The sequence below is a fragment of the Neofelis nebulosa genome, chromosome 2 (genome assembly GCF_028018385.1).
Source record: "Neofelis nebulosa isolate mNeoNeb1 chromosome 2, mNeoNeb1.pri, whole genome shotgun sequence".
Classification (NCBI taxonomy): Eukaryota; Metazoa; Chordata; class Mammalia; order Carnivora; family Felidae; genus Neofelis; species Neofelis nebulosa.
Window position 1 is genome coordinate 26,664,548 of NC_080783.1, and position 27,290 is coordinate 26,691,837.

The window sequence follows — 27,290 nt, forward strand, 5'->3', positions numbered from 1 at the left end:
ACCATTTTTCTGTAGTTTTAACCTAGGTAATCATTATTTCTCTTCCCCAGCCCTTCTAGAGTTTCACATATTTTTAAAAAATCCAGGCCAGTTCTATCACATTTATTTTTTACATTTATTTTTTGTGCGTCATACGTGCCATTTCTAAATAGCAATTGCTTACTTAATCTTATTATAAAATAATTTGGAAAATAAAGATGAGTGCAACTAAGAAAAATACAATTTGTGTTTCTCTCTGATTATGCCTATTTGTGTATTTTCCCTATAACTGGGTTCATGTGTTATTTTCATTTAACTCTACCTCGTAAACTTTCCGATGTCATTAGTCTTTGAAAAGTTATTTTTAGTTGCTTAAAATTATATCATGTAACTCATATTTAAAATTTTTCCTATTGGCAGATGTTTGGGATGTTTCTGATGTTTTGCTAAAGTATAAACTTCACTACAGAGAATCACCTTTTACATAAACCTTTGAAAAATTTTCCCCCCTTAGGTTTGTAAAAGAGAAATTACTAGGTCAGAGTCTGTGTGTGTGTGTGTGTGTGTTTAAGGCTCTTGAACATCACCAAACTACCTTCCAGAATGTTGTAACTAGTATGACACAGTGTATCTAGTATATGAGCCAACCTCACATTATATCTTTTTTCCTCTTCTAGTTATTATTAGTATTGAAACAAAAAATCTTGCTTTAATTTGCATTAAATTTTTTTTCCACTGATGTCTTGTGACCCATATATTTTATTTTCCTAACTTGTAAGCTGCTGGAAGGAGAAGAGTGTATTTCATATTTGACATTCTGCTAATCACAAAGTGGGTGATCAGTGAATACTTGCCATTTGGCTATTAATATTTACCTTTTTGACCTCTGGAAGATTAGGAAGTGATGTCTTGCCTTTTTTTGTCTTATTGAGTTTACCAGTACATTGTTGGCAACGTACTGTCATTGTGATTGATTCATTAGAGTACTCCCTTCATGTGGGGGACTCACTGCTCTTCTCAGAGATGTCTACTAAAAGGTCCAGTGACTTCTCATTGTTCAACTGCTACATTATCCAAGAGCTCCATCCAGTTTTTATGCCATTTATCACAATGACTTAAACTATTTCATTTCCTTTATTCATTTATCTATCTTGTATAGAATTCACTTACAAATTTCATTTTGATCATTCTAGTTTCACAGGTAGCCTTTACTGGGATATTATTATTTTTTTAAAGCCTAATGTCTAAAGTTTCTTTGTTTTATTCATTGTTCTTGATAGTCCACCAATTATTGCCTATAACATATTTTACTGCCTTTAACCTACATAAACTTTATATGTATCTGTACTTTTTATTTTCCTTTATTCAGTTATTTTCCTCTCATGTCCTTTTGCATTTGTCTATACTGTATTAGATTGTGAAGGAGGCAGAAATCTGTTTCTTTTGGTTTTAGAATTGTGTTTAGGATTGTTTACTAGTTGACTTCCTCAAGTTATAAACTGCAAGGAATGGGGCTACTTGCAACAGAAGTGACCGGTAATAGGGACTTTGCAACCAATTTACTGACTTTAAAGCATATCATCTTCTACCTCTATCCTAAAGTCCTGACTGTATTACAGTACTTTGATGGAATGCTGTATATAGGGATGACCCCAAATTATCAATACAATCTTACATTACTTTCTGTATTTTATCTTCAATTTAGAAAGGCAAGGAGGGTATATCATTTACGCACAATTTCTTTTAATTTTTTTCCTCTTAAATGTTGTCTTAAAGAGAGATTTCCGTGAACTGTGCTCCTTATTCCATGTAGGATAAGTAAAAAAACAAATGTTAATAAAAATGGTAATATTGTACTTGCCTGTAGACAGTATAATGAAAATCTGAAGACCATTCGTAATGAAGGTTTTTAATACTTGATTCGTAATGAAGGTTTTTAGAAGCATGTTTTATTTCTACACACATGTGGCAGTTCTCTATAAGTATTCAGAATTGGGAGAAAATGAATCATTTATAATATTGAGGTTTTATTAATATTTGTAATGCACCTTGTATTTATTGTCTGTTTCCAGTCCTGTAAGTCCAAGAATTCTCAAGCATGTTTTTCAAGGTAATTTAAAAAAATCATTTGGTAGTAGATCATTCATTAATCATTGTTTAACGACATGAAATTAAATTGAAACAAATGTGATAGTGTATTTCTAAATGTAAATTTCTGGATCCAAGCGGATGTACACAGAAAAAAACCCTTCATTTATATTCCTATGAGTCATGCACTTAAAACTGAATAGTAATAATTCTGCTTGAAGTATGATCTGTTTGATGTGTTATGTGGCCACCCAAGTGGCTTTATCTTTAATTAAATTCCTTTAGTCTTCAAAGAGAATTCCTTTTTAGGGATAGTTTTCAAAGTGGAAGAAGTTCTTGCTATAAACATTACTGAGTACAGAGTACTGAGCCAACTGTACCCTGGTCATGCCAATTACTGCAGTGTTTTCTGCTGTAAATTGAGAATGCCTGTATGTAACAAACCTTAAAAACATGACACTCTATTTTATATTTATATCTTCCATCAGTTCCTGTATTTTTGAGGAGTAAAATTATACCAGTATAAACTCTCATTGCTTCTGTTGTTTTAATTGGAATTTTTCTTTATGAGTTATAAATTTATAATTTTGAATTTTTAAATATTTTATTAATATTTGAAAGAGCTTCTCTCATACTTTGCTAAGAGAATTTGGCTTTTTTGCCTTTTCTTTCTCTGACTTTTATAATGGATCAGCTGTCTGAAACACATTTAAGTTGTAACTGTGGAAAATAATTTTTGTCCCTACTTCAGGCTTCTCTCTCTCTCATAATGCTGTTGGTAGTTTTTATTGTTTTAAACTTGTAGATGAGTCTGCCTTATTTGTGATACTGTAATTCCTAGTTTGTGTTACTGCATTTAAGAGAACTGGGATGATCCAGATTCCAGTTCAAAGAGTAAATTAATGTTCCAGGTAGATTTGAATAGGATATTTTCCATGGACTCTGTGGGATATACATTCATGTGCTAGAATATAAATCATATTCAAAGTCTGGAGTATTTTAGGGGGTGGAAAATCAGATTTGGCGTTTAATTTTTGTTCATTTTCAGAAGGAAGGATGGTTTTTCTTATCTAAATTGTCTAGATTATCAGTTTCAATTCTGAAGATAGACTAGAGTAGCAAACTTTTTTAAAAAATTATTTTTTTTAGAGGGAAAGAGAGCACATGTGGGAGCAGGGGAGTAGCAGAGGGAGAAGGAGAATCTCAAACTGGCTCCACACTCATGCGGAGCCTAACACGGGGCTCAATCCCGCAATGCTGGCATCATGACTTGAGCTGAAATCAGCAGTTGGATGCTCAACTGACTGAGTCACCCATGCACTCCTAGATTAACAAACTTTTGATTTTTTTTTTTTTTTTAAAGAATGTATGCCAAACGTTATTTGGTATATGTGACTTACATATTGTAAAGATTTGATCTGCCAACTGTTGGGACCAACTCAGTAATTATTGACATCGTAAGTATCTCATTACGTACATACCAGTTTTGAGGGATGACATATTTACTTTATCTCATGAGGTCTACAGGAGTGTTTTACATTTAATTAATACTAAATTCATAAATCTGATTTATAAATATTAAATTACTAATGGAAATGTTTTGTAGACATCAGGGCAAAGCTTTTTATTTGTGGTAATATAGCAACTAATTTCTTTCTTAATTCACAATGAATGTGTTGGATTAAATTGTAGACCAAATATCAGAATTTATGATACAGACTTTAGACTCTTTTTTATACTGGATTAATTTGATTGTATGTAATAATGAAGCTTAATATGGCCAAAACAAAAGACAAAAAGTTTTGATTTTTTGTGGTTTTTAAATGTTTGTTATTTAAAGGCATAAACTTTGAGGGCACATAGGTGGCTCAGTCGGTTAAGCATCAGACTCAATTTCGGCTCAGGTCATGATCTCACGGTTCATGAACTCAAGCACTGCATTGGGCTCTGTGCTGACAGCATGGAACCTGCTTGGATTTCGCTCTCTGCCTCTCAAAATAAATACATAAACTTAAAAAAAAAAAAAAGCATAAACTTTGGCTTGTTTCACTGCAGTTTTCTCTCTGGTTTGTATTTTTTGGAAAAATGGACTGTTGGCTGTAGGGTTATTTAGTTAAGTGGATTATCTGTAACAGATTTATAACAGATAGGTTTTTGGTTTTGTTTTTTGCCACACACAAAATGTCGGGGCTTGGATGTGCTAAGGTATTTAATTAATTAATTACTATTTAAATTGAAATGTTAGTTGAAAACTTTGTTGTAAAAACACAGAAGCGAAATTCATGCTCAGGAAATAGTTGATTTTTGGATTATCGAGAACAGTTGCTTCTTGACCAGAATAATCTGACTAGTTGCTTTCTTTGAAAGGGTACTGGTTGGTTCCTAAGCTTGCAGTTTTGTTTCTTAAATCCTGTTTGCTTAATATTTTACTTTTTTATGTTGTGGTCAAAAGGAGTTTTTCTCTGTTACCTGTTTCAGGTTCTTTAAAGTCCATATATGAAACTCTTAGAAGGGGGGCCTGTTTTGCCTGATTATCTTAGGTGCATATGAAATAAATGGTGCCTACAGTAAATAGAGTACAGTATTTACAGTATTTTAGCAGCTAGAAAGAAATTTCTTAGATTTAGCTAAGGTCTAAATGCTTTTTTCCCCACACAATTATGTGCATGATTAGAAACTGAATAATAGAACCCAGAATAATTAGAAACTAGATATTCATAAGATCAAGATGCTTCTTTGAAAGCTTTTTAAGGATTTGCCTTTTCCATATTCTTTTTGAATAACATAAAATATTAGTGTCTAAAAATACTAAACAATATGTTTAGCTAAGAACTTTGGGAACTGAAATATTTTAGTTAATGGTTGATTCTTGTTTACTTAGGGGGACTATATACTTTATACTTTGTACTGTCCAGTAAGGTAGGCTTTAATCACATGTGACTATCAAGCATTTGAAATGTGGCTAGTCCAAATTGAGTTCATGCTAAATGTAAAAAACCCTGGATTTTGTGACTTAGCAAACATACAAAACATAAAATTTCCCTTCAAGATATGTTTATATTACAGATTGAAATAATATTTTGTGTATGGTTCAGTGGAATTAAAATTAATTTCATGGTTTTTGTTTTTTTCTTTTTAAAGTAGCAAGTTTAAAATTAAATGTGTAACTCACATCATATTTTTGTTGGACAGCAATATTCTATACTACCATTTCCTAGCCTTAAGACTCCTTTCATAGTAAAATCTCATGTACCTCCTTTCTCAACATAAATTTTTTTTTTTTTTAATGTTTGTTTATTTTTGAGAGAGACAGAGTGCAAGCAGGGGAGGGGGCAGAGAGAGACACAGAATCCGAAGCAGGCTGCAGGATCCAAGCTGTCAGCACAGAGCCTGATGCAGTCTTGAACTCAAGAATCCTGAGATCATGACCTGAGCCGAAGTCAGCCGCTTTACTGAGCCACCCAGGCACCCCCTTCCTTGACATTTTAAAATACAGCTGGCCCTTGCACAACGTGGGGGCTAGGGGTCCTGACCACCCCCATACAGTCACAAATCTACATAAAACTTTTGACTCCCCCAGAACTCAACTACTAATAGCTTACTGTTGATTGAAAGCCATAACATAAATAGCTGATTAACACGTATTTTGTATGTTCTATGTGCTATATATTCTATTACAATAAAATAAGCCTGAGAAAAGAATGTTCTAAAGAAAGTCATGAGAGACAATACATTTACAGTACCTGTTCTGTATTTACTGGAAAAAAAAAAAAAACACATATAAGTGAACCTACACAGTTCAAACCCATGTTGTTTAAGGGTCAATTGTAAATTTGTTATATTTGATGCTATTAGTTGAAGAAATACTTATTAAGGGCCTGCTTGCTGTGTGCCAAACAATATTATAGGATACAGTACTGAATGAAAACATTCAAACCCTGCCTTCATGTGGCTTTCATTTTAGTGGGAAAAATATATATGATAAGTAATTTTTAGTAAAAATTTTTACATGAAGTATTGTGAGTATGCTATTGTGTATAACTTAATGTAATATAATTTTAATATAGTGCTTCATTTATCTGGTGACATATGCTATTTTAATTTACTTTTGGCATTTGTCTTGTATGATCTCTGAACTTCGGAATCTGTAGTTTGATATCAAATTAATTTGGAGAAGTTCTTAATTGTTATTCAAATAGTTCTTCTTTTTCATCTTTGCCTTCTGGTATTCCAATTACATGTAAACACATTTTGTAGTTGTCCCACAGTTCTTGGTTGTTCTCTCCCTGGGTTTTGTTTTGTGTTGTTTTGTCTTTTTCCTCTTTGCTTTTCACTTTTGGAAGTTTCTGTTGGCATATCCTCAAGCTCAGAGATTCTCTTCTCAGCCATGTCCAGTCTACTGTTGAGCCCATCAAAGGCATTCTCATTTTTGTTACAGTGTTATTGATCTCTAGCTAATTCCTTTTTGATTCTTTCTTAGAATTTCCATCTCTTTGCTTTTATGATGATGCATCTGTTCTTGCATGCCATCTACTTTTTTTCCTTTAGAGCCCTTAGCAAATTAATTATAGCTTGTTGTTTAAGTTCTTTTAAATTTATAGTTTCATGATTCCAACATTCCTACCATATCTATGTCTGGTTCTGATGCTTGCTTTGTCTCTTCAAACTATATTTTACCCTTTGGTATGCCTTATAATTTCTTGTCGAAAAAGGGGACATGATGTATTGGGTAAAAGGAACTCCAGTAAATCGCCCTTTACTAAGATGTTGGGGAAGCATTCTATAGTCTGATGATTAGGTCTGTCTTTTAGGAAGCCTGTGCCCCTGGGCTGTGAACTGCACAAATGCTTCTGGGGTTTTTTTCCCCCCCCTTAGGTAAGAACAGGATGGCTAGAAGGAGCTGGGTTTGGGTATTTCTTTAATTCACTCTTAACTGAGAAAAAGCAAAGCTTTTCAACAGATTGCTTAGAAAGTAATATATGTCACTTTGTTATCCTTATTTTATTTGACTTCACTGTAATTTGATGGACCTGCTCCTGTTTTCTTTATATACTTTTAAACACTTTGGGATCTCCGTTGCCACACACTCGGGAATTTCCTTCCAATTACCCACTGTACTTTTTAGGACTCTTCTTCTTTGGTAGCTCCTCCTCCTTTGTGCCCCCCCCCCCCCCCCCCCAATGTGAATGCACTCCAGGGCTTGATCCTGGGCTCCTTTCTTTTCTTTACCTATATTCTCTCCCTAGATAAACTCTTTTAGTCCTTCGGCTTTAAATACTATTTATAACCAACGACTTTCCAAAATAATATCTCTAACTATGAATTTTTGCTTGAACTTTAGACTTGTTTATCTGACTGCTTCCACTTGGATGGCTAATAGGTACTTCAAACTCAACATAACCCAGAAAGTTCTTTCTCCCTCAACCACCTGTTACCCCAAGTCTGCCCAATTTCAGAAAATAACATCACTAACCACTCAGTTGCTCAACCCAAAAATCTAAGAGTCATACTTAATTGCTTTCTTTACCTTAGGCCCCACGAAATCTTGGCTGACAAAAGTTTTGTTAACTGTCTTGAAACATATCTTAGATTCAGATTCATCCTTTTTTTTTTTTTTTTTTTTTTTTCTTTCCTCAACTACCTCACTAGTTTAAGCCACCAGTACCATCTCTTGTTTAGATTACTTCAAGTAGTTTTTTGGTCTCCCTACTTCTGTTCCTGGAAGGTATTTCCATTCTTTCTCCATACAAACCTTTTCTCTATGGAACAGCTAGAGAGTAATTTTTTAAAAATAAAAATGTAAATTAGATCACATTGCTACATTATCCAAATATCTTCAGTGGTTTTCCTTTGACTTACATAAAATGTCTGTGCAAACCATTTGCTTCTCTGATCTTATTTCCTCTTACTTTCTCTCTCTGGCTCATTATGTTCTACATATATTTCTTATTTTTGTTCCACAAACACAACAAATTTATTTCTGCTTTCGAGGTTTTTATTAGTTGCCTTTTTCTTGGAAGGCTCTTACCCCCAAATCTTGGTTGGCATGTTATTGTCATTTCAGGTCTCAGAACAGATGTCACCAACACAAAGGCCTTTGTTCATCTACAAATCTAAATTAACTCCCAATGCTGGCATGCTGTATCACTATTTAATTTTTTATAAAAACACTATGGAATCCTTATTTGCTTGATATTTTCTTATTTGTGTATTTATTCTATATCTACCATTTGCTAGAATGTAAGCTCTGTGAGAATGGAAACCTTATTTTTCATGTTCACTCTTATGTTTCTAGTAACTGGGATAGTGTCTGTTACATGTTGATCAATAAATGTGTATTAATTGAATTGTTAAATGTTTGGTTTTAGATTGAATATATATTAAATGGAGGTTAAAAATCTAGCTTTTACCAAAAATAGACAAAACTATATTTATGACTCAAAGTTGGCCATTTCTTCATTTTCTGCTTTTAAAAAGTTAATTCTTTTTTTTTTCAACTTGTTTATTTCTGTAACTTTTGGAAAGTTTTTATTTTGTTTTGTTTTTAAAAGATGAAATTGGTTTTCAGCTGCCATTTCACGAGTACTTCTCTATAAATAACATGTTGTGGTATGGACAGTCTTTATACTCAAATGAAAACCAGATGAGTTGTAGCCAGATATTCTCACTGTCTTGTTTTTTAAATTGACTTCTGAATCCTGGAGATACCTTTAAGTGCTATAAAATAATTGTGATCATGCAGAATACAGCTTATGGAATTAAGCTTATGTCATTTTCTTAACGTGTTGGCATTTTTTTATAGTTGGTATTTGTAAGTCTTTAAAATTTGGCCATTTTTTTCCTTAAATAAGGAAAAAAGCAACCATCATCAAAACTCTGTGCAAGCACAAAAATATTAGAAACCTATATCATTCCAAAATACTTGCAAGAAAATTATGGCTGTAGAGTCCACATCAACACATTGTAGTGTATGTACTCCTAGGGGGGAAAAGCTACAGTATTTTGAACAATTGACTGCCACCTGTAGTGTGAAAACTCAAGAACTTGGACTTTTGGGACAAATCAACAGTCACCAGGAATTGTTTAGCTCAATATTGAGGTGAATTTGCAGAATTCATTATTTTATGCTCTAAATCAGTATTCCTTATGCATCTGCCTCTAACCAGTTGTCCATTATGCATAAAAATGAGCTGGTGACTAAAAATAGTTAACAATTTAAAACTATGTAATGGTTGAAACCATTATTTAGAGTTAACCTGAATGGTAACTCCTTATCTTTCAGGAGTATGCACATCTGATTTCTACTAACTTAAACATATGTCTTGTGCATATATATGTCAGAAACTCCCAAGTTACGTTTTGAATAATTTCTTTTATTTAGTATTTTAATTTTGAGGAAGTATAGTTTATCAAGTATTTTAACTTTGAGGAAGTCTAGTTTATCATTTTTTTCTCTATGAATAATGTTTTTGGCGTTCTATCCAAAAAATCTTTGTCTAACCCAGAATCAAAGATTTTCTTCTGCATATTTTTCTAGAAGTCTTATGATTTTAAGTTAACTTTTATGTCTGTGATCCATTCTATTGGATGTGACCATTTTTATATAACATGTGAGGTATGGATTAAGTTTCAGGTTTTGCATATGGTTATCTTACTGTTCCAGAACAATGTTTAAAAAAACTAGCCTTTTTACTAGTTTTTACTAAAACTAAAAACTTTTTACTAGTTTTTACTGTTTAAAAAACTAGCCTTTTTACTAATGAATTGCCATTGTATCTTTGTCAAAAATCAGTTGACCATATGTGTGCTGGTTTGTTTTGGAGCTCTGTATTCTTTCTGTTAAGTGTTCATTTTACCAGTGCCATACTTATTTTGACTACTTTAGGTAAATAGGTAGTTTGAATCCTTTAGCTTTGTTGTTTTTCTTGTTTTAGTTTCTAGTTCCATGCCTTTTCCAGTATATTTTTGAATCGGCTTGTTAATATCAGCAAAAAATTCTGCCAAGATTAATTGGGATTGTGTTGAATCTGTAGATCAGTTTAAGAAGAATTAACACTCTAAAATATTGAATAAACTAATACATAAACACAGTGTATCACTCCCATTTATTTAGGTCTTCCTTGATTTTTTTTTAATTGGTGTTTTTTATTTTCAGTTTTTAATTTTAGAAATACAAATGATGTTTGTATCTTGACCTTATCTGCTACCTTAGTAAACTCATTAGATCTAGGAGCTCTTTGTATAGATCTCTTGGGATTTTCTATGTAGAAAATCATTTCATCTGTGAATAGAAACAGTTTTACTTTTTCCTTTCCAATATGTGTCTTTTATTCTTTTTTCATCTATTCCACAGGCTAGGCCAATAGTCTGGTGATGAATAGGAGTGGCGAGAACAGACACCTTGACTCATTACCAATCATAGGGCAAAGGCATTCAGTCTTTCATCATTAATGGTGAAGTAATGCTTAGGCTTTTGCGTAGATGCTCTTTAAACAATTCTCCTTTTCCTAATCTATTATTTTAAAAATAATTAAAATAGGTGTTGTTACTATTTATTACTACCTAAATCTCTGAACACATTTCAAAATCATGACTCATTTGTTATTAATTCAGTCAATAAATATCTGACAATTTTTGTGTACCAGGCATTGTTTTCAGTGCCAGTGATTAGAATGTTGACCAAAATATAGTTCTCTTAAAATAAATTCCTCAATAGAATGTAATAAAATAATAGGTAATGATTAGTGCTATCAGGAACAATAAACATTATGAGGGAATGGAGTGTCATGAATTGAGGGGCTCAAGCTATTTAACATGTATTAGTCAAGCCAAGACTCTGGTGAGGTGGTCGTAGAGCAGAAATATGAATGAATTGAGGGAGCCAGCCATTTTATCTGTGGAAGATTTTTCCAGGCTGAGAGAATTACAAGTACAAAGTGCCTTGAAGCAGGGACTTTCTGGTGTGTTTTAAGAGTGGCACAGAGGCCAGTGTTGTTGGAGTGTAGTAAATCTAAGAAGAGAGCTGTAGCATATGAAGCATTCAGGGACCTGATAACGTAGAACTTTGTAGATCATAGAAAGGGCGACTTTGGATTTTATTCTAAGTATAATGGTAACCACTTATTTATCCACCAGATATTTACTGAGCATCTGCTGTATGTCAGATACTTTTTCATGTTGATGATAAACCTACCTTGGAGATATTGTGGGTTTAGTTCTACATCCCAAAAAACAAAGCAAATACATAAAGCAAGTCAAATGAATTTTTTTGCTTTCCAGTGCATACAAAAGTTATGTTTTTACTATACTGTGGTCTATTAAATATGCAATAGCATTATGTCTGAAAAAAAAAACAATATACAGTTGACCCTTGAGCAACAAAGATTTGAACTGTGTATGTTCACTTGTACACACAGTATGCTTTCAATAAGTATAGTATTGTAAATGTATTTTCTTAATAACTTTTTTCTCTAGCTTTAGTGTAAGAATATACTATATATTACATATAACACGTGAAATGTGTTAATTGACTATATTATTGGTAAAGTTTCTAGTAGTTAAGTTTTGGGGAGTCAAAGTTATATATGGATTTTCAACAGCATTGGTAGTTGGCACCCCTAACCCCTTCATTGTTGAAGGGTCAACTGTACATACCTGAATTTATAAAAATACTTTGTTGTTAAAAACTGTTATCTGAGCTTTCAGTGAGTCATAATCACCAATCAAGATAACCATTACATATATAATAATAATGAAAATATTGTGAGAATAATGAAAATGTGACATAGACATGAAGTGAGCATATGCTGTTGAAAAAATGGCATCGGTAGACTTGCTTGATGTGGGGTTACCACAAACATTCACTTTGTAAAAGATTCACAATCTGTGAAGTGTAATAAAGTGAAGTACGATAAAATGAGGGATGCCTGTAGTTAACAAAATAGTCAAAAATCCAAGCCTTCATAGATCCTTAGAAATATTAGTGGTAAATGTAGTTTATGTAATATGGAGGAAGTCAGAAGTGGTAAAGTTTAGAATAATCAGGATACATTGTTAATATGTAATGATTGCATATTTAATAATTTAAAATTAGATTAAATGCACTTTTATGATAAAACTATTAAGTGAGATTTATTCCAGGGATGCAAGGATAGTTCAATGTTTGTAAATCAATCAGTATGATACATCACATTAAAAAAAAAAAAAACTATACAAACACAGTTTAATCTCTTATTTACAGGAGACGTCTATTTTTAGGAGTTTCTTTTGGATGCAAAGTAGAAAGGCTTTAGGCTGGGAATTTTATAAGATATGCTTGGGAATAGAATATAGAAGCACTTTATGGAAATCCTAGAATTGTAACTGTGATATGGATGGGGCTTCCAGAGACTAGAACCCAAAAGTCTTCATATCCAAGTGTATTAGTTACCTATTGCTTTGTAACAATTTAATGTCTATTTCACAGCTTCTGTGCATCAGGAATCTAAGCATGGCTTAGCTGGGTGCTTCTGGCTCAAGATTTTGCACATGGCTGCATTCCATGTGTTGGCTGGGTCTTCTGTCATCTGAAGGCTTGAGTGGGGAAGGATCGGTCTCTCAGAACACTCACATAAATTTTGGCAGGCTTTAGGTAGTTGTTGCTGGAGACATTAGTTCTTTGCCAGGAGGGTCTTCCCAGTTCACAGCATGGCAGCTGGCATTCCAGAATGAGGGTGACAAGATGAAAGCCACAGTCCCTTTGTAACCTAATCTCAGAAGTGCTATCCCGTCACCTCTCCTGCATTCTGTTTGCTAGAAGCAAGTCACTGAATCCAGTCCATACTCCAATAGAAAGGGCATGAATACCAGGAGACGGGGATTATTAAGATCATTTTAGAAACTGGTAGATACTACCAAGTAAGCCCTAGAGATCTCACCAGAGTTTTTTTTGTGTGTGTGTTTTATTCTAGTTCTATACTGTAAATGTGTCTTAGCCAGTCTAAATCTGCATTTTTTCTTTCTTTCTTTTTCTTTCTTTCTTTCTTTCTTTCTTTCTTTCTTTCTTTCTTTCTTTCTTTCTTTCTTTCTTTCTTTCGCTACCAGCTCTAGTTCTTAACTATTAATCTCTTTATTTTTTTACCTCTTATTTTTGTTCCCCTTATATTTAGTTTATCAAGGGCCTAAGATGAACTCTGCTGCCTCATGACATTTTACCTTCTGCCTCTGCTACTAGTCACTTTAATTATGTTTCTAGCACCTTGTTCAAAGTGAGAGAGAGAAGGTGGGGAGGGAGGGGATAGAGTATAGGACCTTTTGAATACGACTACCTCATCTGTGATTAACACAGTTTTCCTTAGAGAGCAGTGTAGTTATCTAAATACTATTGTAGATGTTTATAGATTAGAATATAATAGAATATTTCTTATAAAATTAGAAACTAAAAATAGACTTTGGGGAGAGAAGAATGTCTACATATTTTTTGAGACATTACACAGAAAAATATAAAAAGAGCAAACATCTCTCTATTTTTTAAGTAATCTCTACATGCAATGTGGGGCTTGAACTCACAACCTTGAGATCAAGAGTTGCATGCTGTATTGACTGAGCCAGCCAGGTGCCCCCAAACATCTGTATTTTTATCACATAGAATTAACAACCAATAACATTTGTTCATTTTGCATTTAAGTCATTTTCCTCCCAGTACTAAAGTTTGTAGTTGAAACTCACCTTCTCTTAAACTACCACTTTTAGTTCTGTTTCATGGAAGTTATCTGATGTGCAGCTCACAGATATTCACAGATTTGGTGGACATTTTTCTGGTTCATTTTTTATTCTTGTAAACACATAAACATGCACACACTTACATATATATGGTGTGGTCTTGTGTTTGTATTTTTCCCCCCATATCAATGTAGGTTTTATTGTATTTTCCAAATCTCTCAGGGGCGCCTGGGTGGCTCAGTCAGTTAAGCGTCTGATTTTGGCTCAGGTCATGATCTCACAGTTCATGAGTTCGAGCCCCATGTTAAGCTCTGTGCTGATAGCTCAGAGCCTGGAGCCTGCTTCGGATTCTGTGTCTCCCTGTCTCTCTCTGTTCCTCCCCCACTCAGGCTCTGTCTCTGTCTCTCATAAATGAAAAAACTTAAAAAAAAGTTAAAATACCTCAAGTCTAAAATACATCTGGCATCTTGTTGTTTCTATAGCTGGACAACTTAGATCTTATTTATCAGCCTGCTGAAATGTTCCTTTTTCAGAAACATAGATGCCATCCAAGAATTTTTTTTGATATCTTTGTTTTTAATTGTTGTGGCTTGTTGAATCAAAGCAGCTGCATTTGATACAAGTTCAATGTCATTTTCTTCAAGAATTAACTCATCTATCTTGGCTTGAGATACTGAACAAGCAGCACCTGGTCTCATCCAAATCCTGTGGAAGTATTTTCACCCAAGAAATTTTGGATTTCAACAGGAGAACCATTTTTATAACTAACAGTGTTGATGGGGAAGTGAGAATACACAGATCTCATCTTGGAAGCCAGTGTAATGCCCTTGATTATGGCTATAGGTAGTGGGAATAGTAGCCAGTTCTTTTCTGTTTCTCCACCATTTGTCAGCTCGGAGCCTCTTTTTCCCTTCAAGGAGACTTAGTTCTACATTGAGGTAATTGAAGTTCCTTTGCAGGGTTCCTCTGGGACCCTTCACAATAACAGTGCGTCTCTTCAGAGTGACATCAACATTTTCTTGAAAGTCTACAATTTGATTACTGAGAATGATTCTCATTCTCACAGTAGTTGTAGCAAAGAGAGCTTGTGTTTGTATTGTATTTATTTGGTAGCATATACTGTACCATTCTTTGTAACTTTATACTCTTAGATTTGTGTATATTGATATATATATAGATTAAGATCATTCTTTTTAGTTGCTGTATAGTATTCCATTGTGCTTTATTATGCATCCTCTTATTGCTAGATAACTAGGTTGCTTTGAAAGAATATTTTGCTGTTACAAACACTGCTGTCTTGTGCACTTGTGACAAATACATTTTCCAAATTAATATCAAATTTAGAGTTAACTTATAGTCCAAATAGATGTGAGAAATTTTATTTACCCACATTGTCATAATAAGTGATATTTTAGATTTAAAACATTATTTTAAATTTAGTGATTGGGAAACTGTTCTCTTGCTTTATTAATCTATAATTCCTTCATTACTAGTGAGATTGAGTATGTGTTTAATGACCATTTGGATGTCATCTGTGAAGTGTCTAACTAGTTTCCTCATTTGTAGGAGTCCTTTATGTATTTTGGATGCAAATTATTTTCTATTATATATGTTGCCAATATATTCTCCTAGACTATAACTTGCTTTTAAGTATTTTTTTTAACTGCATTGAAACTTTCATGCTCTTTTACCTTTGATCATATTTGCTAGTCTTTGCAAAGAATCCCCTTTTGGTTTTGTGTTTTTCTATAAAGAATGAGGGTATAGAGTTAACAGCTAGCACCTGGAGACATACTATACGAGAGTGTGGCCATTTAAATGATTATTAACTGTCATGCGTTGAAACAAAACTTCTGTAGTATCATTGCACAGTATCTTATAAAACTCGTAATTTTTAATGATATACAAATTTTTTCACTATTCAGTCTTCATAATTTTCAATGGTATAGGATTAACTTTTTTAATGAATCAGACTGTATGGTATATACACTTTTTCTTTTGATAAAATACAATGAAATTTGTTTAATTATAGGATTAATCTTTAGTAGTTATCTGTTACAGCCCCCACTATTTTCCAGGCAGGAGTAACAGCTTTTATAATGATAACTGATGACTCTACATTGTGAAAAGGGAAAAAAATTATTACAGATGCTTTTTCAGAAAAATTTTGCACATTGCTTATCAAGCAAGTTTTTGCTATCATATTATTTTTAACAGTTGTGAAATTATATACTTTTTAATTTCTAGTTCAGTTACTTACATCTTTTAACATTTAGCTTATTTTAGTTAATATTTATACTGTTCAGATTATGAAATTTAAGTTGAGAAATGGATGTTTTGAGCAACTTACTATATTTTATAAGGATAAGTAATTCTTACTTTGGCAGAAAATATGAGATTAAGTTACATTTGCAAATATAATTCCCCAATTACAGGTTGGAATTTTTTTCTTTTGCCTTTCACTAAACATTGTCTCAAAAAAAAAAAAAAAAAAGGAAAGGAAAAAAGGAGTCCTGAGGCACATCCACAAGCATTTGTCTAACACGTGCTAGGTAATGTGCAACCTTAATTGCAGTTTTTGGAATTGGGCCCACAGTCAGAGTGAAGAATAGTTTAGTCTTTGTTGAATTCCTTATGAATTAGGAAAGAACAGAGATATTATTAGGCATTGGGAAATAAAGGAGGAATTTGGTTTCATTTACATTTTAATCAGAAACATTGAAAATGTTGCCCTTGGAAAAAGTGTAAGCATAAACCTTTTCTAGATATTTGATCATTTATTTTTACATTATTTTAGGTTTCCAGTCATTATCTGCAGGATTCGCCATGACCCCAGCTCTGAGGGAGGCAGCAACAAAGGGTATCTGCTTTTCATCTTTACCAAGTACCATGGAGTCTGACAAGATGCTATGCATGGAAAGTCCAAGAACTGTAGATGAAAAGTTAAAGGAAGACACTTTGTCTCAGATGCTGGGATTTCCAACTCCTGAACCTACTCTTAACACTAACTTTGTGAATTTAAAACATTTTGGCTCCTCTCAGTCGTCAAAACATTATCAGACGGTTCTTTTAATGAGTTCAAATTCTACATTAAGTAAATACAATGAAAATTACAAACAAAGGAAATTAGGGGAACCTAATTGCAGTAAGCTGAAAAACATACTGTGTAATGGCAGCAACATTCAGCTTAGTAAAATCTGTCATTCTCATTCTGAAGAGTTCATCAAAAAGGAACCTCTGTCAGATACCACAAGCCAGTGCATGACAGATGTACAAATTATTTTGGATTCAAATACAACCAAAGACATTAATGTAGATAAAGTACAACTACAAAACTGTAAATGGTACCAAAAGAATGCACTTTTGGATAAAGTTACTGATGCTGAAGTTAAAAAAGGTTTATTGCACTGTGCTCAAAAGAAAAGTGGGCCTGGCCACTCAAATGTGCCTGTTGGTTTCTCAGCTGCTGAAAAAGAGGAAGAAGTGAATGCTCGTTTATTTCATTGTGTAAGTAAACAGAAAATTTTACTTAGCCAAGCTAGAAGAACTCAGAAACATTTGCAGATGCTCCTGGCAAAGCATGTTGTTAAGCACTATGGTCAACAAATGAAATTTTCTGTGAAACATCAACTCCCCCAAATGAAGATCTTTCATGAACCTACCACAATTTTGGATAGCAGTTTACCTAAATGCACTGAAATTAAGCCAGAAGTCAACATGTTGACTGCAGAGAATAAATTGTGGAGTGATACAAAAAATGGCTTTGCACGGTGTACAGCTGCAGAAATCCAAAGATTTGCACTGTCCGCTACAGGGCTGTTGTCTCATGTTGAAGAAGGTCTGGATTCTGATGCAACTGATAGCAGCTCTGATGATGATTTGGATGAATATACCATTAGAAAAAATGTGGCAGTGTAAGTGCAAAATTATTCTTAGACCTTTTACTGTTCTGTGTATAGCAGCGATTTTGTCTTGATTTCAAGATACGTTAAGTGGAAATAAGTTTTCTAAAACTTTAGTGCCATAATCTTTAAGTTATAAAACTTTGGTGAATTTTTAAAATGTTTTGTTTGTTGAACTATGTATGAATATATACATACTGTTTAAAAATGAGTTACTCAACTGCTCTATCTAGGAAAAATCCATATAGGAGTAATGTAAGCTCTTTAGCTAAAAGTAAACATCTTTCCTATTCTTGAATAGAATAGGCTATAGACAAGGCTGAAAATTTTGCATATTTTAGCCAGTACGTATAGTCAAAATTAAAAACTTCAGTCTGCATGCAGGGAGCCCTCATTGGCTTTAGGAGTTTATTAGTTGAGAGTATATGTAAATTGATCTCCTTTTTGTGTGTGTCTGTGTGTGTATTTTTAAGTTGGGAACTATTTATTTTTGAGAGAGAGAGAGGCAGAGAGGGAGAGAGGGAGGGAACACAAGTGGGGTAGGAGCAGAGGGAGAGGGACAGAATCTTAAGCTGGCTCCACACTGAGTGTGGAGCCCCACATGGGGTTTGAATTCATGACTGTGAGATCATGACTTGAGCCGAAATCAAAAGTTGGATGCTTAACTGTCACCCAGGCGACTCCCCATTTAAAAAAAAAAAATTACAGGGGCGCCTGGGTGGCGCAGTCGGTTAAGCGTCCGACTTCAGCCAGGTCACGATCTCACGGTCCGTGAGTTTGAGCCCCGCGTCAGGCTCTGGGCTGATGGCTCAGAGCCTGGAGCCTGTTTCTGATTCTGTGTCTCCCTCTCTCTCTGTCCCTCCCCCGTTCATGCTCTGTCTCTCTCTGTCCCAAAAATAAATAAACGTTGAAAAAAAAAAAAAATTTTAAATAAAAAAAAAAAATTACAACATTTGTATACTCCTTGAGTTCCCACCTTTCAGCTCTGGTCTTTACCAATTTAGTCAATTATAGTGTCAGCTATTAGATTGAATACTTACTATGTTCTGGACCTGGAAGATTTATTTGCGGGCAAAATGTTCATAGTCTCTACACTCTTGAGGATCTGCTTTAAAGAGAGGTATCCAAATATTTAAAACCAAACAAACACAGAGGTAAAATAGTTTTTTATATATCACACTGTGTTAATATTCCAGAACAGCCCTATCTGATAGAAGTTTCTGAGATGATAGAAATGTTCTATATCTGTGTTATCAAATAGCCTTATGTGGCTATTGGGCACTTAAATGTGGCCAGTGCAACTGAGGAACTGAATTTTAAAATTTTACTTAATTTGAATTAAGTTTTTTTAAATTGCTAGATAGAACATGATTTTCAATCTAGCTTTCACAGAATCTGTTAATGTCCCTAAATTGATGCGAAATGCTGTGCATATGTGGTATTTTGGGAGGAAGAGGTCCATCATTTTTATCAAATTCTCAGAGATGAATGAGAGTCATTACAGAATTAGAAGCTGAACACATTAATTTTTACTAATAAATAGAAAGTCAGTATATCAGTTTCTATGGTGAAGAATAAAATGTAAAACAAAGAGAGCATTTCAGTCTTTTGGTGTTCTGTTATCACTATATTTGAAATGTGTTTGAATGTGGGAGTTAATATTAAGCACGTGACTGGCATTGTGCTGTTTACATATGTTGTATTATTTAATCCTTTCAACAACCATTGGAAGTGACTGTTGTTATCTTTATCTTACTTAAGAAGAAACAGTCTCAGCATGGTTAAGCAACTTGCCCATGGTCAAAAAGCCAAATAATTGATGGAACTAGGATTCTTGTCCATGTATATGAGACTTAAAACCACTGTTCTTGCTATTGGACTGTGCAACTTTGTCAGCGTATCATTCATTGATCTTAGAGCCACAGAAATTATTAAGTACATGAGTTCTGAAAGAAGAAATTTACCAATTTATATATATACATATATATAATGCTTTTAAAGTAATTCAATTTACTAAAATTTAGTAGGTAAACTTAGTAAATTATTTACTTTTCTGTTGTAGACAGCTAATGGGCAAGTTTGTCTCTTTTAAGTTGGAAACAAAAATCAGAAAATCATGTCTTCCTAGACTGTTCTGATTTTAAGATTTTCTTTCATTGATCTCCTATAGTACTTGATCTGCCATAGTGTTTATCATTATGTCCTATTTTGTTCTATATGATTTGCTAAGTTATGTTAGTCTTAATAACCCAACACATAGTAAGAATGGAAACCACATTTTATTGTGTTTTATTTATCTACCTGTCTATCTATCTGTCTGTCTATTTTTAAGTAATCTCTATGTCCAACATGGGGCTCAAACTCATGAACCTGAGATCAAGAGTCGCATGCTGTACTGAGCCAGCAAGGCATCCCTGAAAACCAATTTTAAACTTAAAAAAAATCTCATATTTATTAAGCATATAATTACTGATTGGTCAAGATATTTTAAGATTTGCCTTTCTTCCTTAAGTTTAGTCAGAGAACACTAAGTTTAGACACTTGTATAAAACATTCAGGAATAGGGAGATTCAAATTATTAAAAGGTTTTTTATACAGAGCATCAAGCAATATACATCTCGTTTTATTTTCTTCTCAACTTTGCCAGTTTATTAAGGAAAATTGAAGTAAAGTAGTCTGGAAAAAAATTGGGTTCAGGCTTGGAAAGTTTATTTCTCATTCTTTCTTTTTCCTATAATCAGCTTGGAAAGGCTCAAGGACACTACACATATATTTTAGAAAAGAGTGAATTTAAGAAGTTTAATATTCTTTAAGATATACTTCAAGCCTCTTGCATTATTGGCCATTTATATTAAGATGCTTTGGTTATTAAAGCTCTTATCTATATTTCTAGATATTTCTAGATATTTCTGTATTTCTAGAAATACCTATATTTCTAGAGTTCAGATCCACTTCATTCTCAGGTTATATTCATCTGATCGATTCGAATCATTAATACTAAATTTTATAACAACTTTGACTTCTTTAAGTCACTGAATTATTTGATAATTGTTTAGGTTTTTTTGTTCTTTTTTTGCTATTTGAACTCTATTTGCATTTCTTGATTTTATGTATCGCCCCCAAAATTGGATATTAACTTTGCTTTGAATATTTTTACTAATGCTAATAATGTGGGAAATATTGGTTTTCAACATTTTATTAATTTTGATGCTGACTGAATTTTGAGAATAACGCAAACTTAATTATTTGTATCTTTTGATGTGAATATAAAAATGATTTCTGTTTTTTTAAATTGGAGTTCTTTTACAGGTTAAATTCATTTAATAATTTAACACATTTGTCCTAATAAGTTTTTTTAGTCTACTTTTATTTTTTTTAATTTATTTTTGTTATTTCCTGTGTGTTTCTGGAAATTCACGTTTCAAATGTAGATGAATATTTTTAATGAATGAAGTTCAAGTTAAACCTTAAACATAAAATACATTTAAAATGCATTTTGTGGACCTAAACTTTAAGTAGTGCTAATACAATTACATTTTCATTATCTCTACTGAATATGAATAGACTTCTGAATTTAATCATAAGGTCTACAGTGGCAAATACTAAAGTTTACTTCAACTTAATTTTAAGTAACTTAAGGGCAAATACTACTTTTGATGTCATTGTATATTCACTGCCTAGCATTGTCTACTTTTTAGTGTTTTTTTTTTTGTATTTGTTAATTAAAGGAATTTTTTTATATTTGGAAATGTAGTTTTAAAGATACAAAAATTGGGGTTGACAGTCTATGAAATTTTTCTCCATATGTTTGTCTTTTCTCCATCCATTCTGTAGTTTATTTTTACTTTGTCCCCCCACCCCCTTCCTTTTTCTCTAGTACGAAACTGGCCACAAGATGTATCTTATACATCTTAGAACCAGCATGAGTGGTTATGCAATGAATGAATAAATGAAATACAGCATGACAAAATATGTACATTTAAAAGTATTTTATTATAATATTTAACATTTGTAATTTAAAGGTTGATAAGTAAAATGAATTATATTTATTTAAAAAATCTTGGATTATATTATTATAAATGTCTTCTATTCCTATTTTTTTTTTAAGTACTGATAAGAAAAACAAATTCCTTCATTCTGATTAGGGAATTTAGCTGTGAAGGAATATAATTTTTAGGAAATTGGAAAGCACTCACTGTAGCCATTACCATTTCCATTGTGTATTTGACTTGACCCTTTTCTTCCCCCCCAAAAAAATGTAGGCAATAGATTAATTCATAATGACATTGCTAATTACCTTAAAAATAACTTTTGGTTGAGAGACTAGTGTGTTTTGGAAAATTTTTTTAAAAGCTGTTTTCCTTTGGAAAAGAAAATATGATTTTATGGTTTTTGTAGGTTTGAGATATAATCCTTATAATATGAATAGAACCCCCCCCCCCCCTTCCATGTTCTGTTCCTTTGGTGAAGGAGTGCAGGTTTTGGACCTCCTGTGTAATAGTCATGGCTTGCTCTGTGACCCTGAGCAAACATTAATGTTATTTTTAACTCTTTGAATCAGATTCCTACCTTAAAGAGTTCTAGAGATGATTAGATGAAATACTAAATATAAAGTACCTATACATAATAAGGCATGGATTTGAAAGCTAATAAAGAGTGTCTTATCGAGTCATTTAGTGTAAGAGACTGGAGCTTAATTATTCCATGAGAAACTTGGGGAACCATGGTAAAATACATGCCTGAGTTAACCCATTTGAGAGGTGAGGAAGCTGGAGTATTTATACATCAAGTCCCATCAGTTACTAGGTGAAGGTTAATTCCCCTGCCCTTTTGTTCTGCCACTCTGGTGACAAAGCAAGCTCAGGCAACAACAGAAAAGCCCTGGGTCAAAGAAATGCATGTGCTGGCATTTGGAAGTCAGGTCTTTGTGCGCTGAACTGGTAAGTGTCAGGGGGTATGGGTGAGTCACTGACAGACTCAGCTACAATTATGTTCTCTCTCATCTGGTGGTAAAACCTTAGAGTGCTAGCATTTTCTTCTGGGAAATGATGATCAGTTACTTTTCATCTAGGATGCATGTGGGGAAACGCACAGATTTTGTCACAGACATATTCTGATCCTCCAAGGTTGATAAAAAGGAAGAAACATGGTTAAGTCTTATTTGAGGAAACCTGACAGTATCTACTGAATCACCCAGCTGTCTTGGGTGTTGGGAGAAACATCTCTTTGTTTCCCCCAAATTAGTCCCTATATATTCAAATTTCTTTGATAATTGGCAGTCTTGATAAGGAAATTCTTTTACGCAAAATTAGACATTTACCAGGAAAGGAGAGAACTGTTATTCAGTTAGAGGCTGTCAGGTCAACCTTTCTAGATTGAAAAAAATAAGTAATTTCTTGCAGACCTAGAGAAGTGTATACTCATAGTGTGTGCTTTCTATTTTACCAGTGGAAAGGACAAGAAGAGGTAAAATCAGGTGATGAATTTCCCTTCAAGAAATTGGACAAATAGAAGTATGAACTCAGTCTGACATTCAGAGAGTAAAGAGACTAACAACATTTCATTAATAAATTGCAAATAAGAGTACCTTTATATTTGTATAATGTGAAGTTGGCAAGTTAGTTTTGCATTTATTACCTTTTAAATTCTCTACACTTCAGAAATAGATGAGAAAAGTGTGGTTTTCTTTTATTTTACTTGAATGGGAAGCAGAAAAAGTTGAATGAAAAACAGTCCTAGAGAAATTGTAATGATACTTGAGTGACAGTTTGTGACAGAAGAGCAGAAATTCAAGTGTAATTGCAAAATGGAGTAATAGCTACAAAAGGGTGAAGAAATACTTTATGTCTTGCCATATAGACATCACTGAGGAAAGTAATATTTCAATTAAAATAAACTCCTTGTTTTATATATTTTTAAGCTAATTTTATTTTAGAGCAGTTTTAGGTTAACAGCAAAATTGAGTAGAAAGTATAGAGAGTTCTCATATATCTCCTGTCCCCTCACGTGTGTAACCTCCCCCATTATTGACCTCCCCTACCACAGCGGTACTGTATAGACACATCATTATTACCAAAAGTCCATAGTTTATTAGTAGGATTCACTTTTGGTGTTATACATTCTATGGGTTGGACAAATATATATGACATATATCCACCATTGTAGTATCATACAGAATAGTTTCACTGCCCTACATATCTTCCGTGTTCTGCCTATTTATCCTTCTCTCCTCCAACCCCTGACAGCCACTAATCTTTTTACTGTCTCCATAGTTTTGCCTTTTCTAGAGTCATATAGTTGGAATCATACAGTATGCAGTCTTTTCAGAGTGCCTTTTTTCACTTAATAATATGCATTTAAGTTTTCTTTGTCTTTTCCTGATTTGATAGCATATTTCTTTCTGGTGCTAAATAATATTCTCTTGTCTGGATATACCATGATTTACTTATATTAAACCTGTTGAAGATGTCTTGGTTACTTCCAGGTTTTAGAAATTATGAGTAAAACTTCCATAAACATTTATGTGCATATTTTTTTGTGTGAACATAAATTTTCAGTTTATTTGGGTAAATGCCAAGAAGTGCAATTGCTGGATCATATGGTAAGAGTATGTTTAATTTTGTAAGAAGTTGCCAAACTCTCTTCCAAAGTAGCTATACCATTGTGCCTTCCAACCATCAATGAATGAGATTGCTGTTGCTCCACATCTTTGTCAGCGTTTGATGTTAGTGTTTTGGATTTTGGTTATTTCAATAGGTGTGTAATGGTATCTTACTGTTGTTTTAATTTGCAGTTCCCTAATGACATGTGATGTTGAACATTTTTTTATATGCTTATTGTCATATCTGTATGTTCTTTGGTTAGGTGTCTATTCGATCTTTGTCTATTTTTTAATTGGGTTGTCCATTTTGTTATTGTTTAGAAGTAAGATATAAAAAGAATTGATTGGGATTTTATTGAATCTGTAGATTGAGTTGGAAAAAGCTGACATACTGACAATATTGAGTCTTTTTTTTTTTAAATGTTTATTTAGTATTGAGAGAGAGCAAGTGAGAGAGAGAGAGAGAGAGTGAGCAGGGGAGGGGCAGAGAGAAAGTGAGAGAGAGAATCCCAAGCAGGCCTCACACTCAGCACAGAGCCTGACACGGGGCTCTATCTCATAATGGTGAGATCAAGACCTGAGCGAATATCAAGAGTCGGCCTCTTAACCGACTGAGCCACCCAGATGCCCCAATAGTGAGTCTTTGAACATGGAATATCTATTTATTTAGCTCTTTGATATCTTTCATCAGAGTTTTGAAATTTTTCTCATATAGATCTTGCACATATTTCATAAGACTTATATCTAAGTATTTTATTTATGGGCATGCTAATGTAAATGGTAATATGTTTTTAAATCAAATTCCACTTGTACATTGCTAGTATATAGGAAAGCAGTTGACTTCTGTATATTTACTTTGTATCCTGCAACCTTGCTGTAATTATTAGTTGCAGGGTTTTTTGTGTGTAATTCTTTTGGATTTGTCCTATAGATAATCATGTTACCTATGAACAAAAAGTTTTATTTCTTCCTTACAAACCTTTGTATCTGTTATTTCTTTTTCTTATTGCATTAGCTAGGATTTCTGTGATGTTGAAAATGAGAAGTGAGAGCATATATTTCCTTGTTCTTAATCTTAGTGGGAAAATTTCTGGTTTTGCACCATTAAATATAATATAGCTGTAGGTTTTTGGTAGATTATCAGGTTGAGGAAATTCTCTCTATTCCTAGTTAACTTGAGAGTTTTTCATTTGTATTTGTTTTTAGTATAACAGAGTTTTTATCCTGAATTGGTGTTGAATTTTGTGAAATGCTTTCTGTGTATCTATTGATATAATGATATGATGAATTATATTAATTGATTTTTGAATGTTGAGCTAGGCTTGCATACCTGGCATAAATCCCACTTGGTCATGGTATGTAAGTCTTTTTATACATTGTTGAATTTAATTTGCTAATATTTTGTTGAGGATTTTTGCACCTATCTCCATGAAACAAATGATCTGTAGTTTTCTTATAATGTCTTTGGTTTTGGTATTAGAGTAATGCTGGCCCCAAAGAATGAGTTAAGAAGTGGTCCCTCTGCTTCTATCTTTTGAAAGGGATTGTAGAGAATTGGTAAAATTTCTTCCTTAAATTTTTGGTAGAATTTACCAGTGAACCCCTTTGGGCCTGGTACTTTCTCTTTTGGAAGGTTATTAATTATTGATTCACTTTCTTTAATAGATATAGACCTATTCAGATTGTCTATTTTTTTCCCTTTTTAAAAAATTTACATATTTTATTTATATCAAACCCAGGAGTATTTTGTTAAGGTTATCTAGTTAATTAATATACAGTTTCAAGTGTACAATATAGTGATTCAACACTTCCATTCAGTAATCAGTGATCATCACAAGTACGCTCCTTAATTCCCATCGCCTGTTTAATCCATCACCCCCATCCACCTTCCTGTCTATTTCTTCTTGTATGAGTTTTGGCAAGTTGTGCATTTCAAGGAATTGGCCATTTCACCTAGGTTATCATATTCGTGGACTTAGAATTGTTCATAATATTCCTTTATTATCCTTTGAGTGTCCATAGGATCTGTGGTGATGTCTCCTCTTTCTAATATTAGTAATTTGTGTCATCTCTCTTTTTTTCTAGTCTGGCTAAAGACTTATTGAGTTTATTGATCTTTTCAAAGAACCATTTTTTGGTTTCATTGATTTTTTTTCAACTTTGTATTTTCAGTTTTATTGACTTTTTTTAGTTTTTATTATTTCTTTTTTCTGGTTACTTTTGGGTTTAATATGCTCTTCTTTTTCTGGGTTCCTGAAGTGGAAGCTTGTATGATTGTTTTTAGATTTTTAAAAAATTTTCCAATAATGCATTTAATGCTATGTATTGTGTAACTTTCTCTTACACTTCGCCATAAGGACTGTTGTCACTGCATCCTACAAATTTTGGTGACTTGTATTTGCATTTTCATTCAGTTTATAGTATTTTAAAATTTATCTTCAGATTTCTTCTTTGTCCCATGCATTAGTTAAAAGTGTGTAATTTAATTTCCAAGTATTTGGGGATTTTTCAGTTAGTTATTTTTTAAATTAATTAATTAATTGAATTTTAGTAATCTCCATACCTGTTGTGTGACTTGAATTCATGACCTTGAGATCAAAAGTTGCATGCTCTTCCAACTGAGCCAGCCAGGCACTCCTGTTTGTTATTGATTTCTAATTTAATTCCCTTGTGGTCTGAGAGCAGACATTACATGATTTCTATTTTTTTTTTTTTAACTAAAGTTTGTTTTATGGCCCAGAATGTGGTCTCTTTTATGTCTCTTGGTGTGTGTGTGTTTTGAGATTTTATTTTCACGTAATCTCTGCATATTATGTGGGGTTCAAATTTACAACCTGAGATCAAGATTCACGTTCTCTTCCAACTGAGCCAGCCAGGCACCCCTCTTTTATGTTTCTTGTTAACTTGAGAAGAACGTATAATCCGCTGTTGTTAGATGAAGTAGTGTCAGTGTCAGTTATGTCTAGTCAATGAATGGTTCAGCTGTATCCTTACTAGTTTTCTGCCTGTTGGATCTGTGC

The 27,290-nt window shown here is 33.2% G+C and overlaps 1 protein-coding gene across 8 annotated transcripts in view; it reads left to right on the forward strand.

The window, feature by feature from the left end:
- Positions 1-312: 312 nt before the first annotated feature.
- Positions 313-27,290, forward strand: part of KANSL1L (KAT8 regulatory NSL complex subunit 1 like) — a 132,792-nt gene continuing 105,814 nt past the window's right edge. For 2 of the 8 annotated variants that reach the window (XM_058706485.1, XM_058706495.1), the window contains exons 1-2: positions 1,981-2,089; positions 16,565-17,681. In XM_058706485.1, coding sequence (XP_058562468.1) covers positions 16,594-17,681 — 1,088 coding nt within the window. In that variant the 5' untranslated portion in view covers positions 1,981-2,089; positions 16,565-16,593. Of the gene's footprint in view, positions 811-1,980; positions 2,090-16,564; positions 17,682-27,290 lie in introns of those variants that run through there. The other 6 variants (XM_058706513.1, XM_058706533.1, XM_058706475.1 and 3 more) reach the window with 5 other exon arrangements.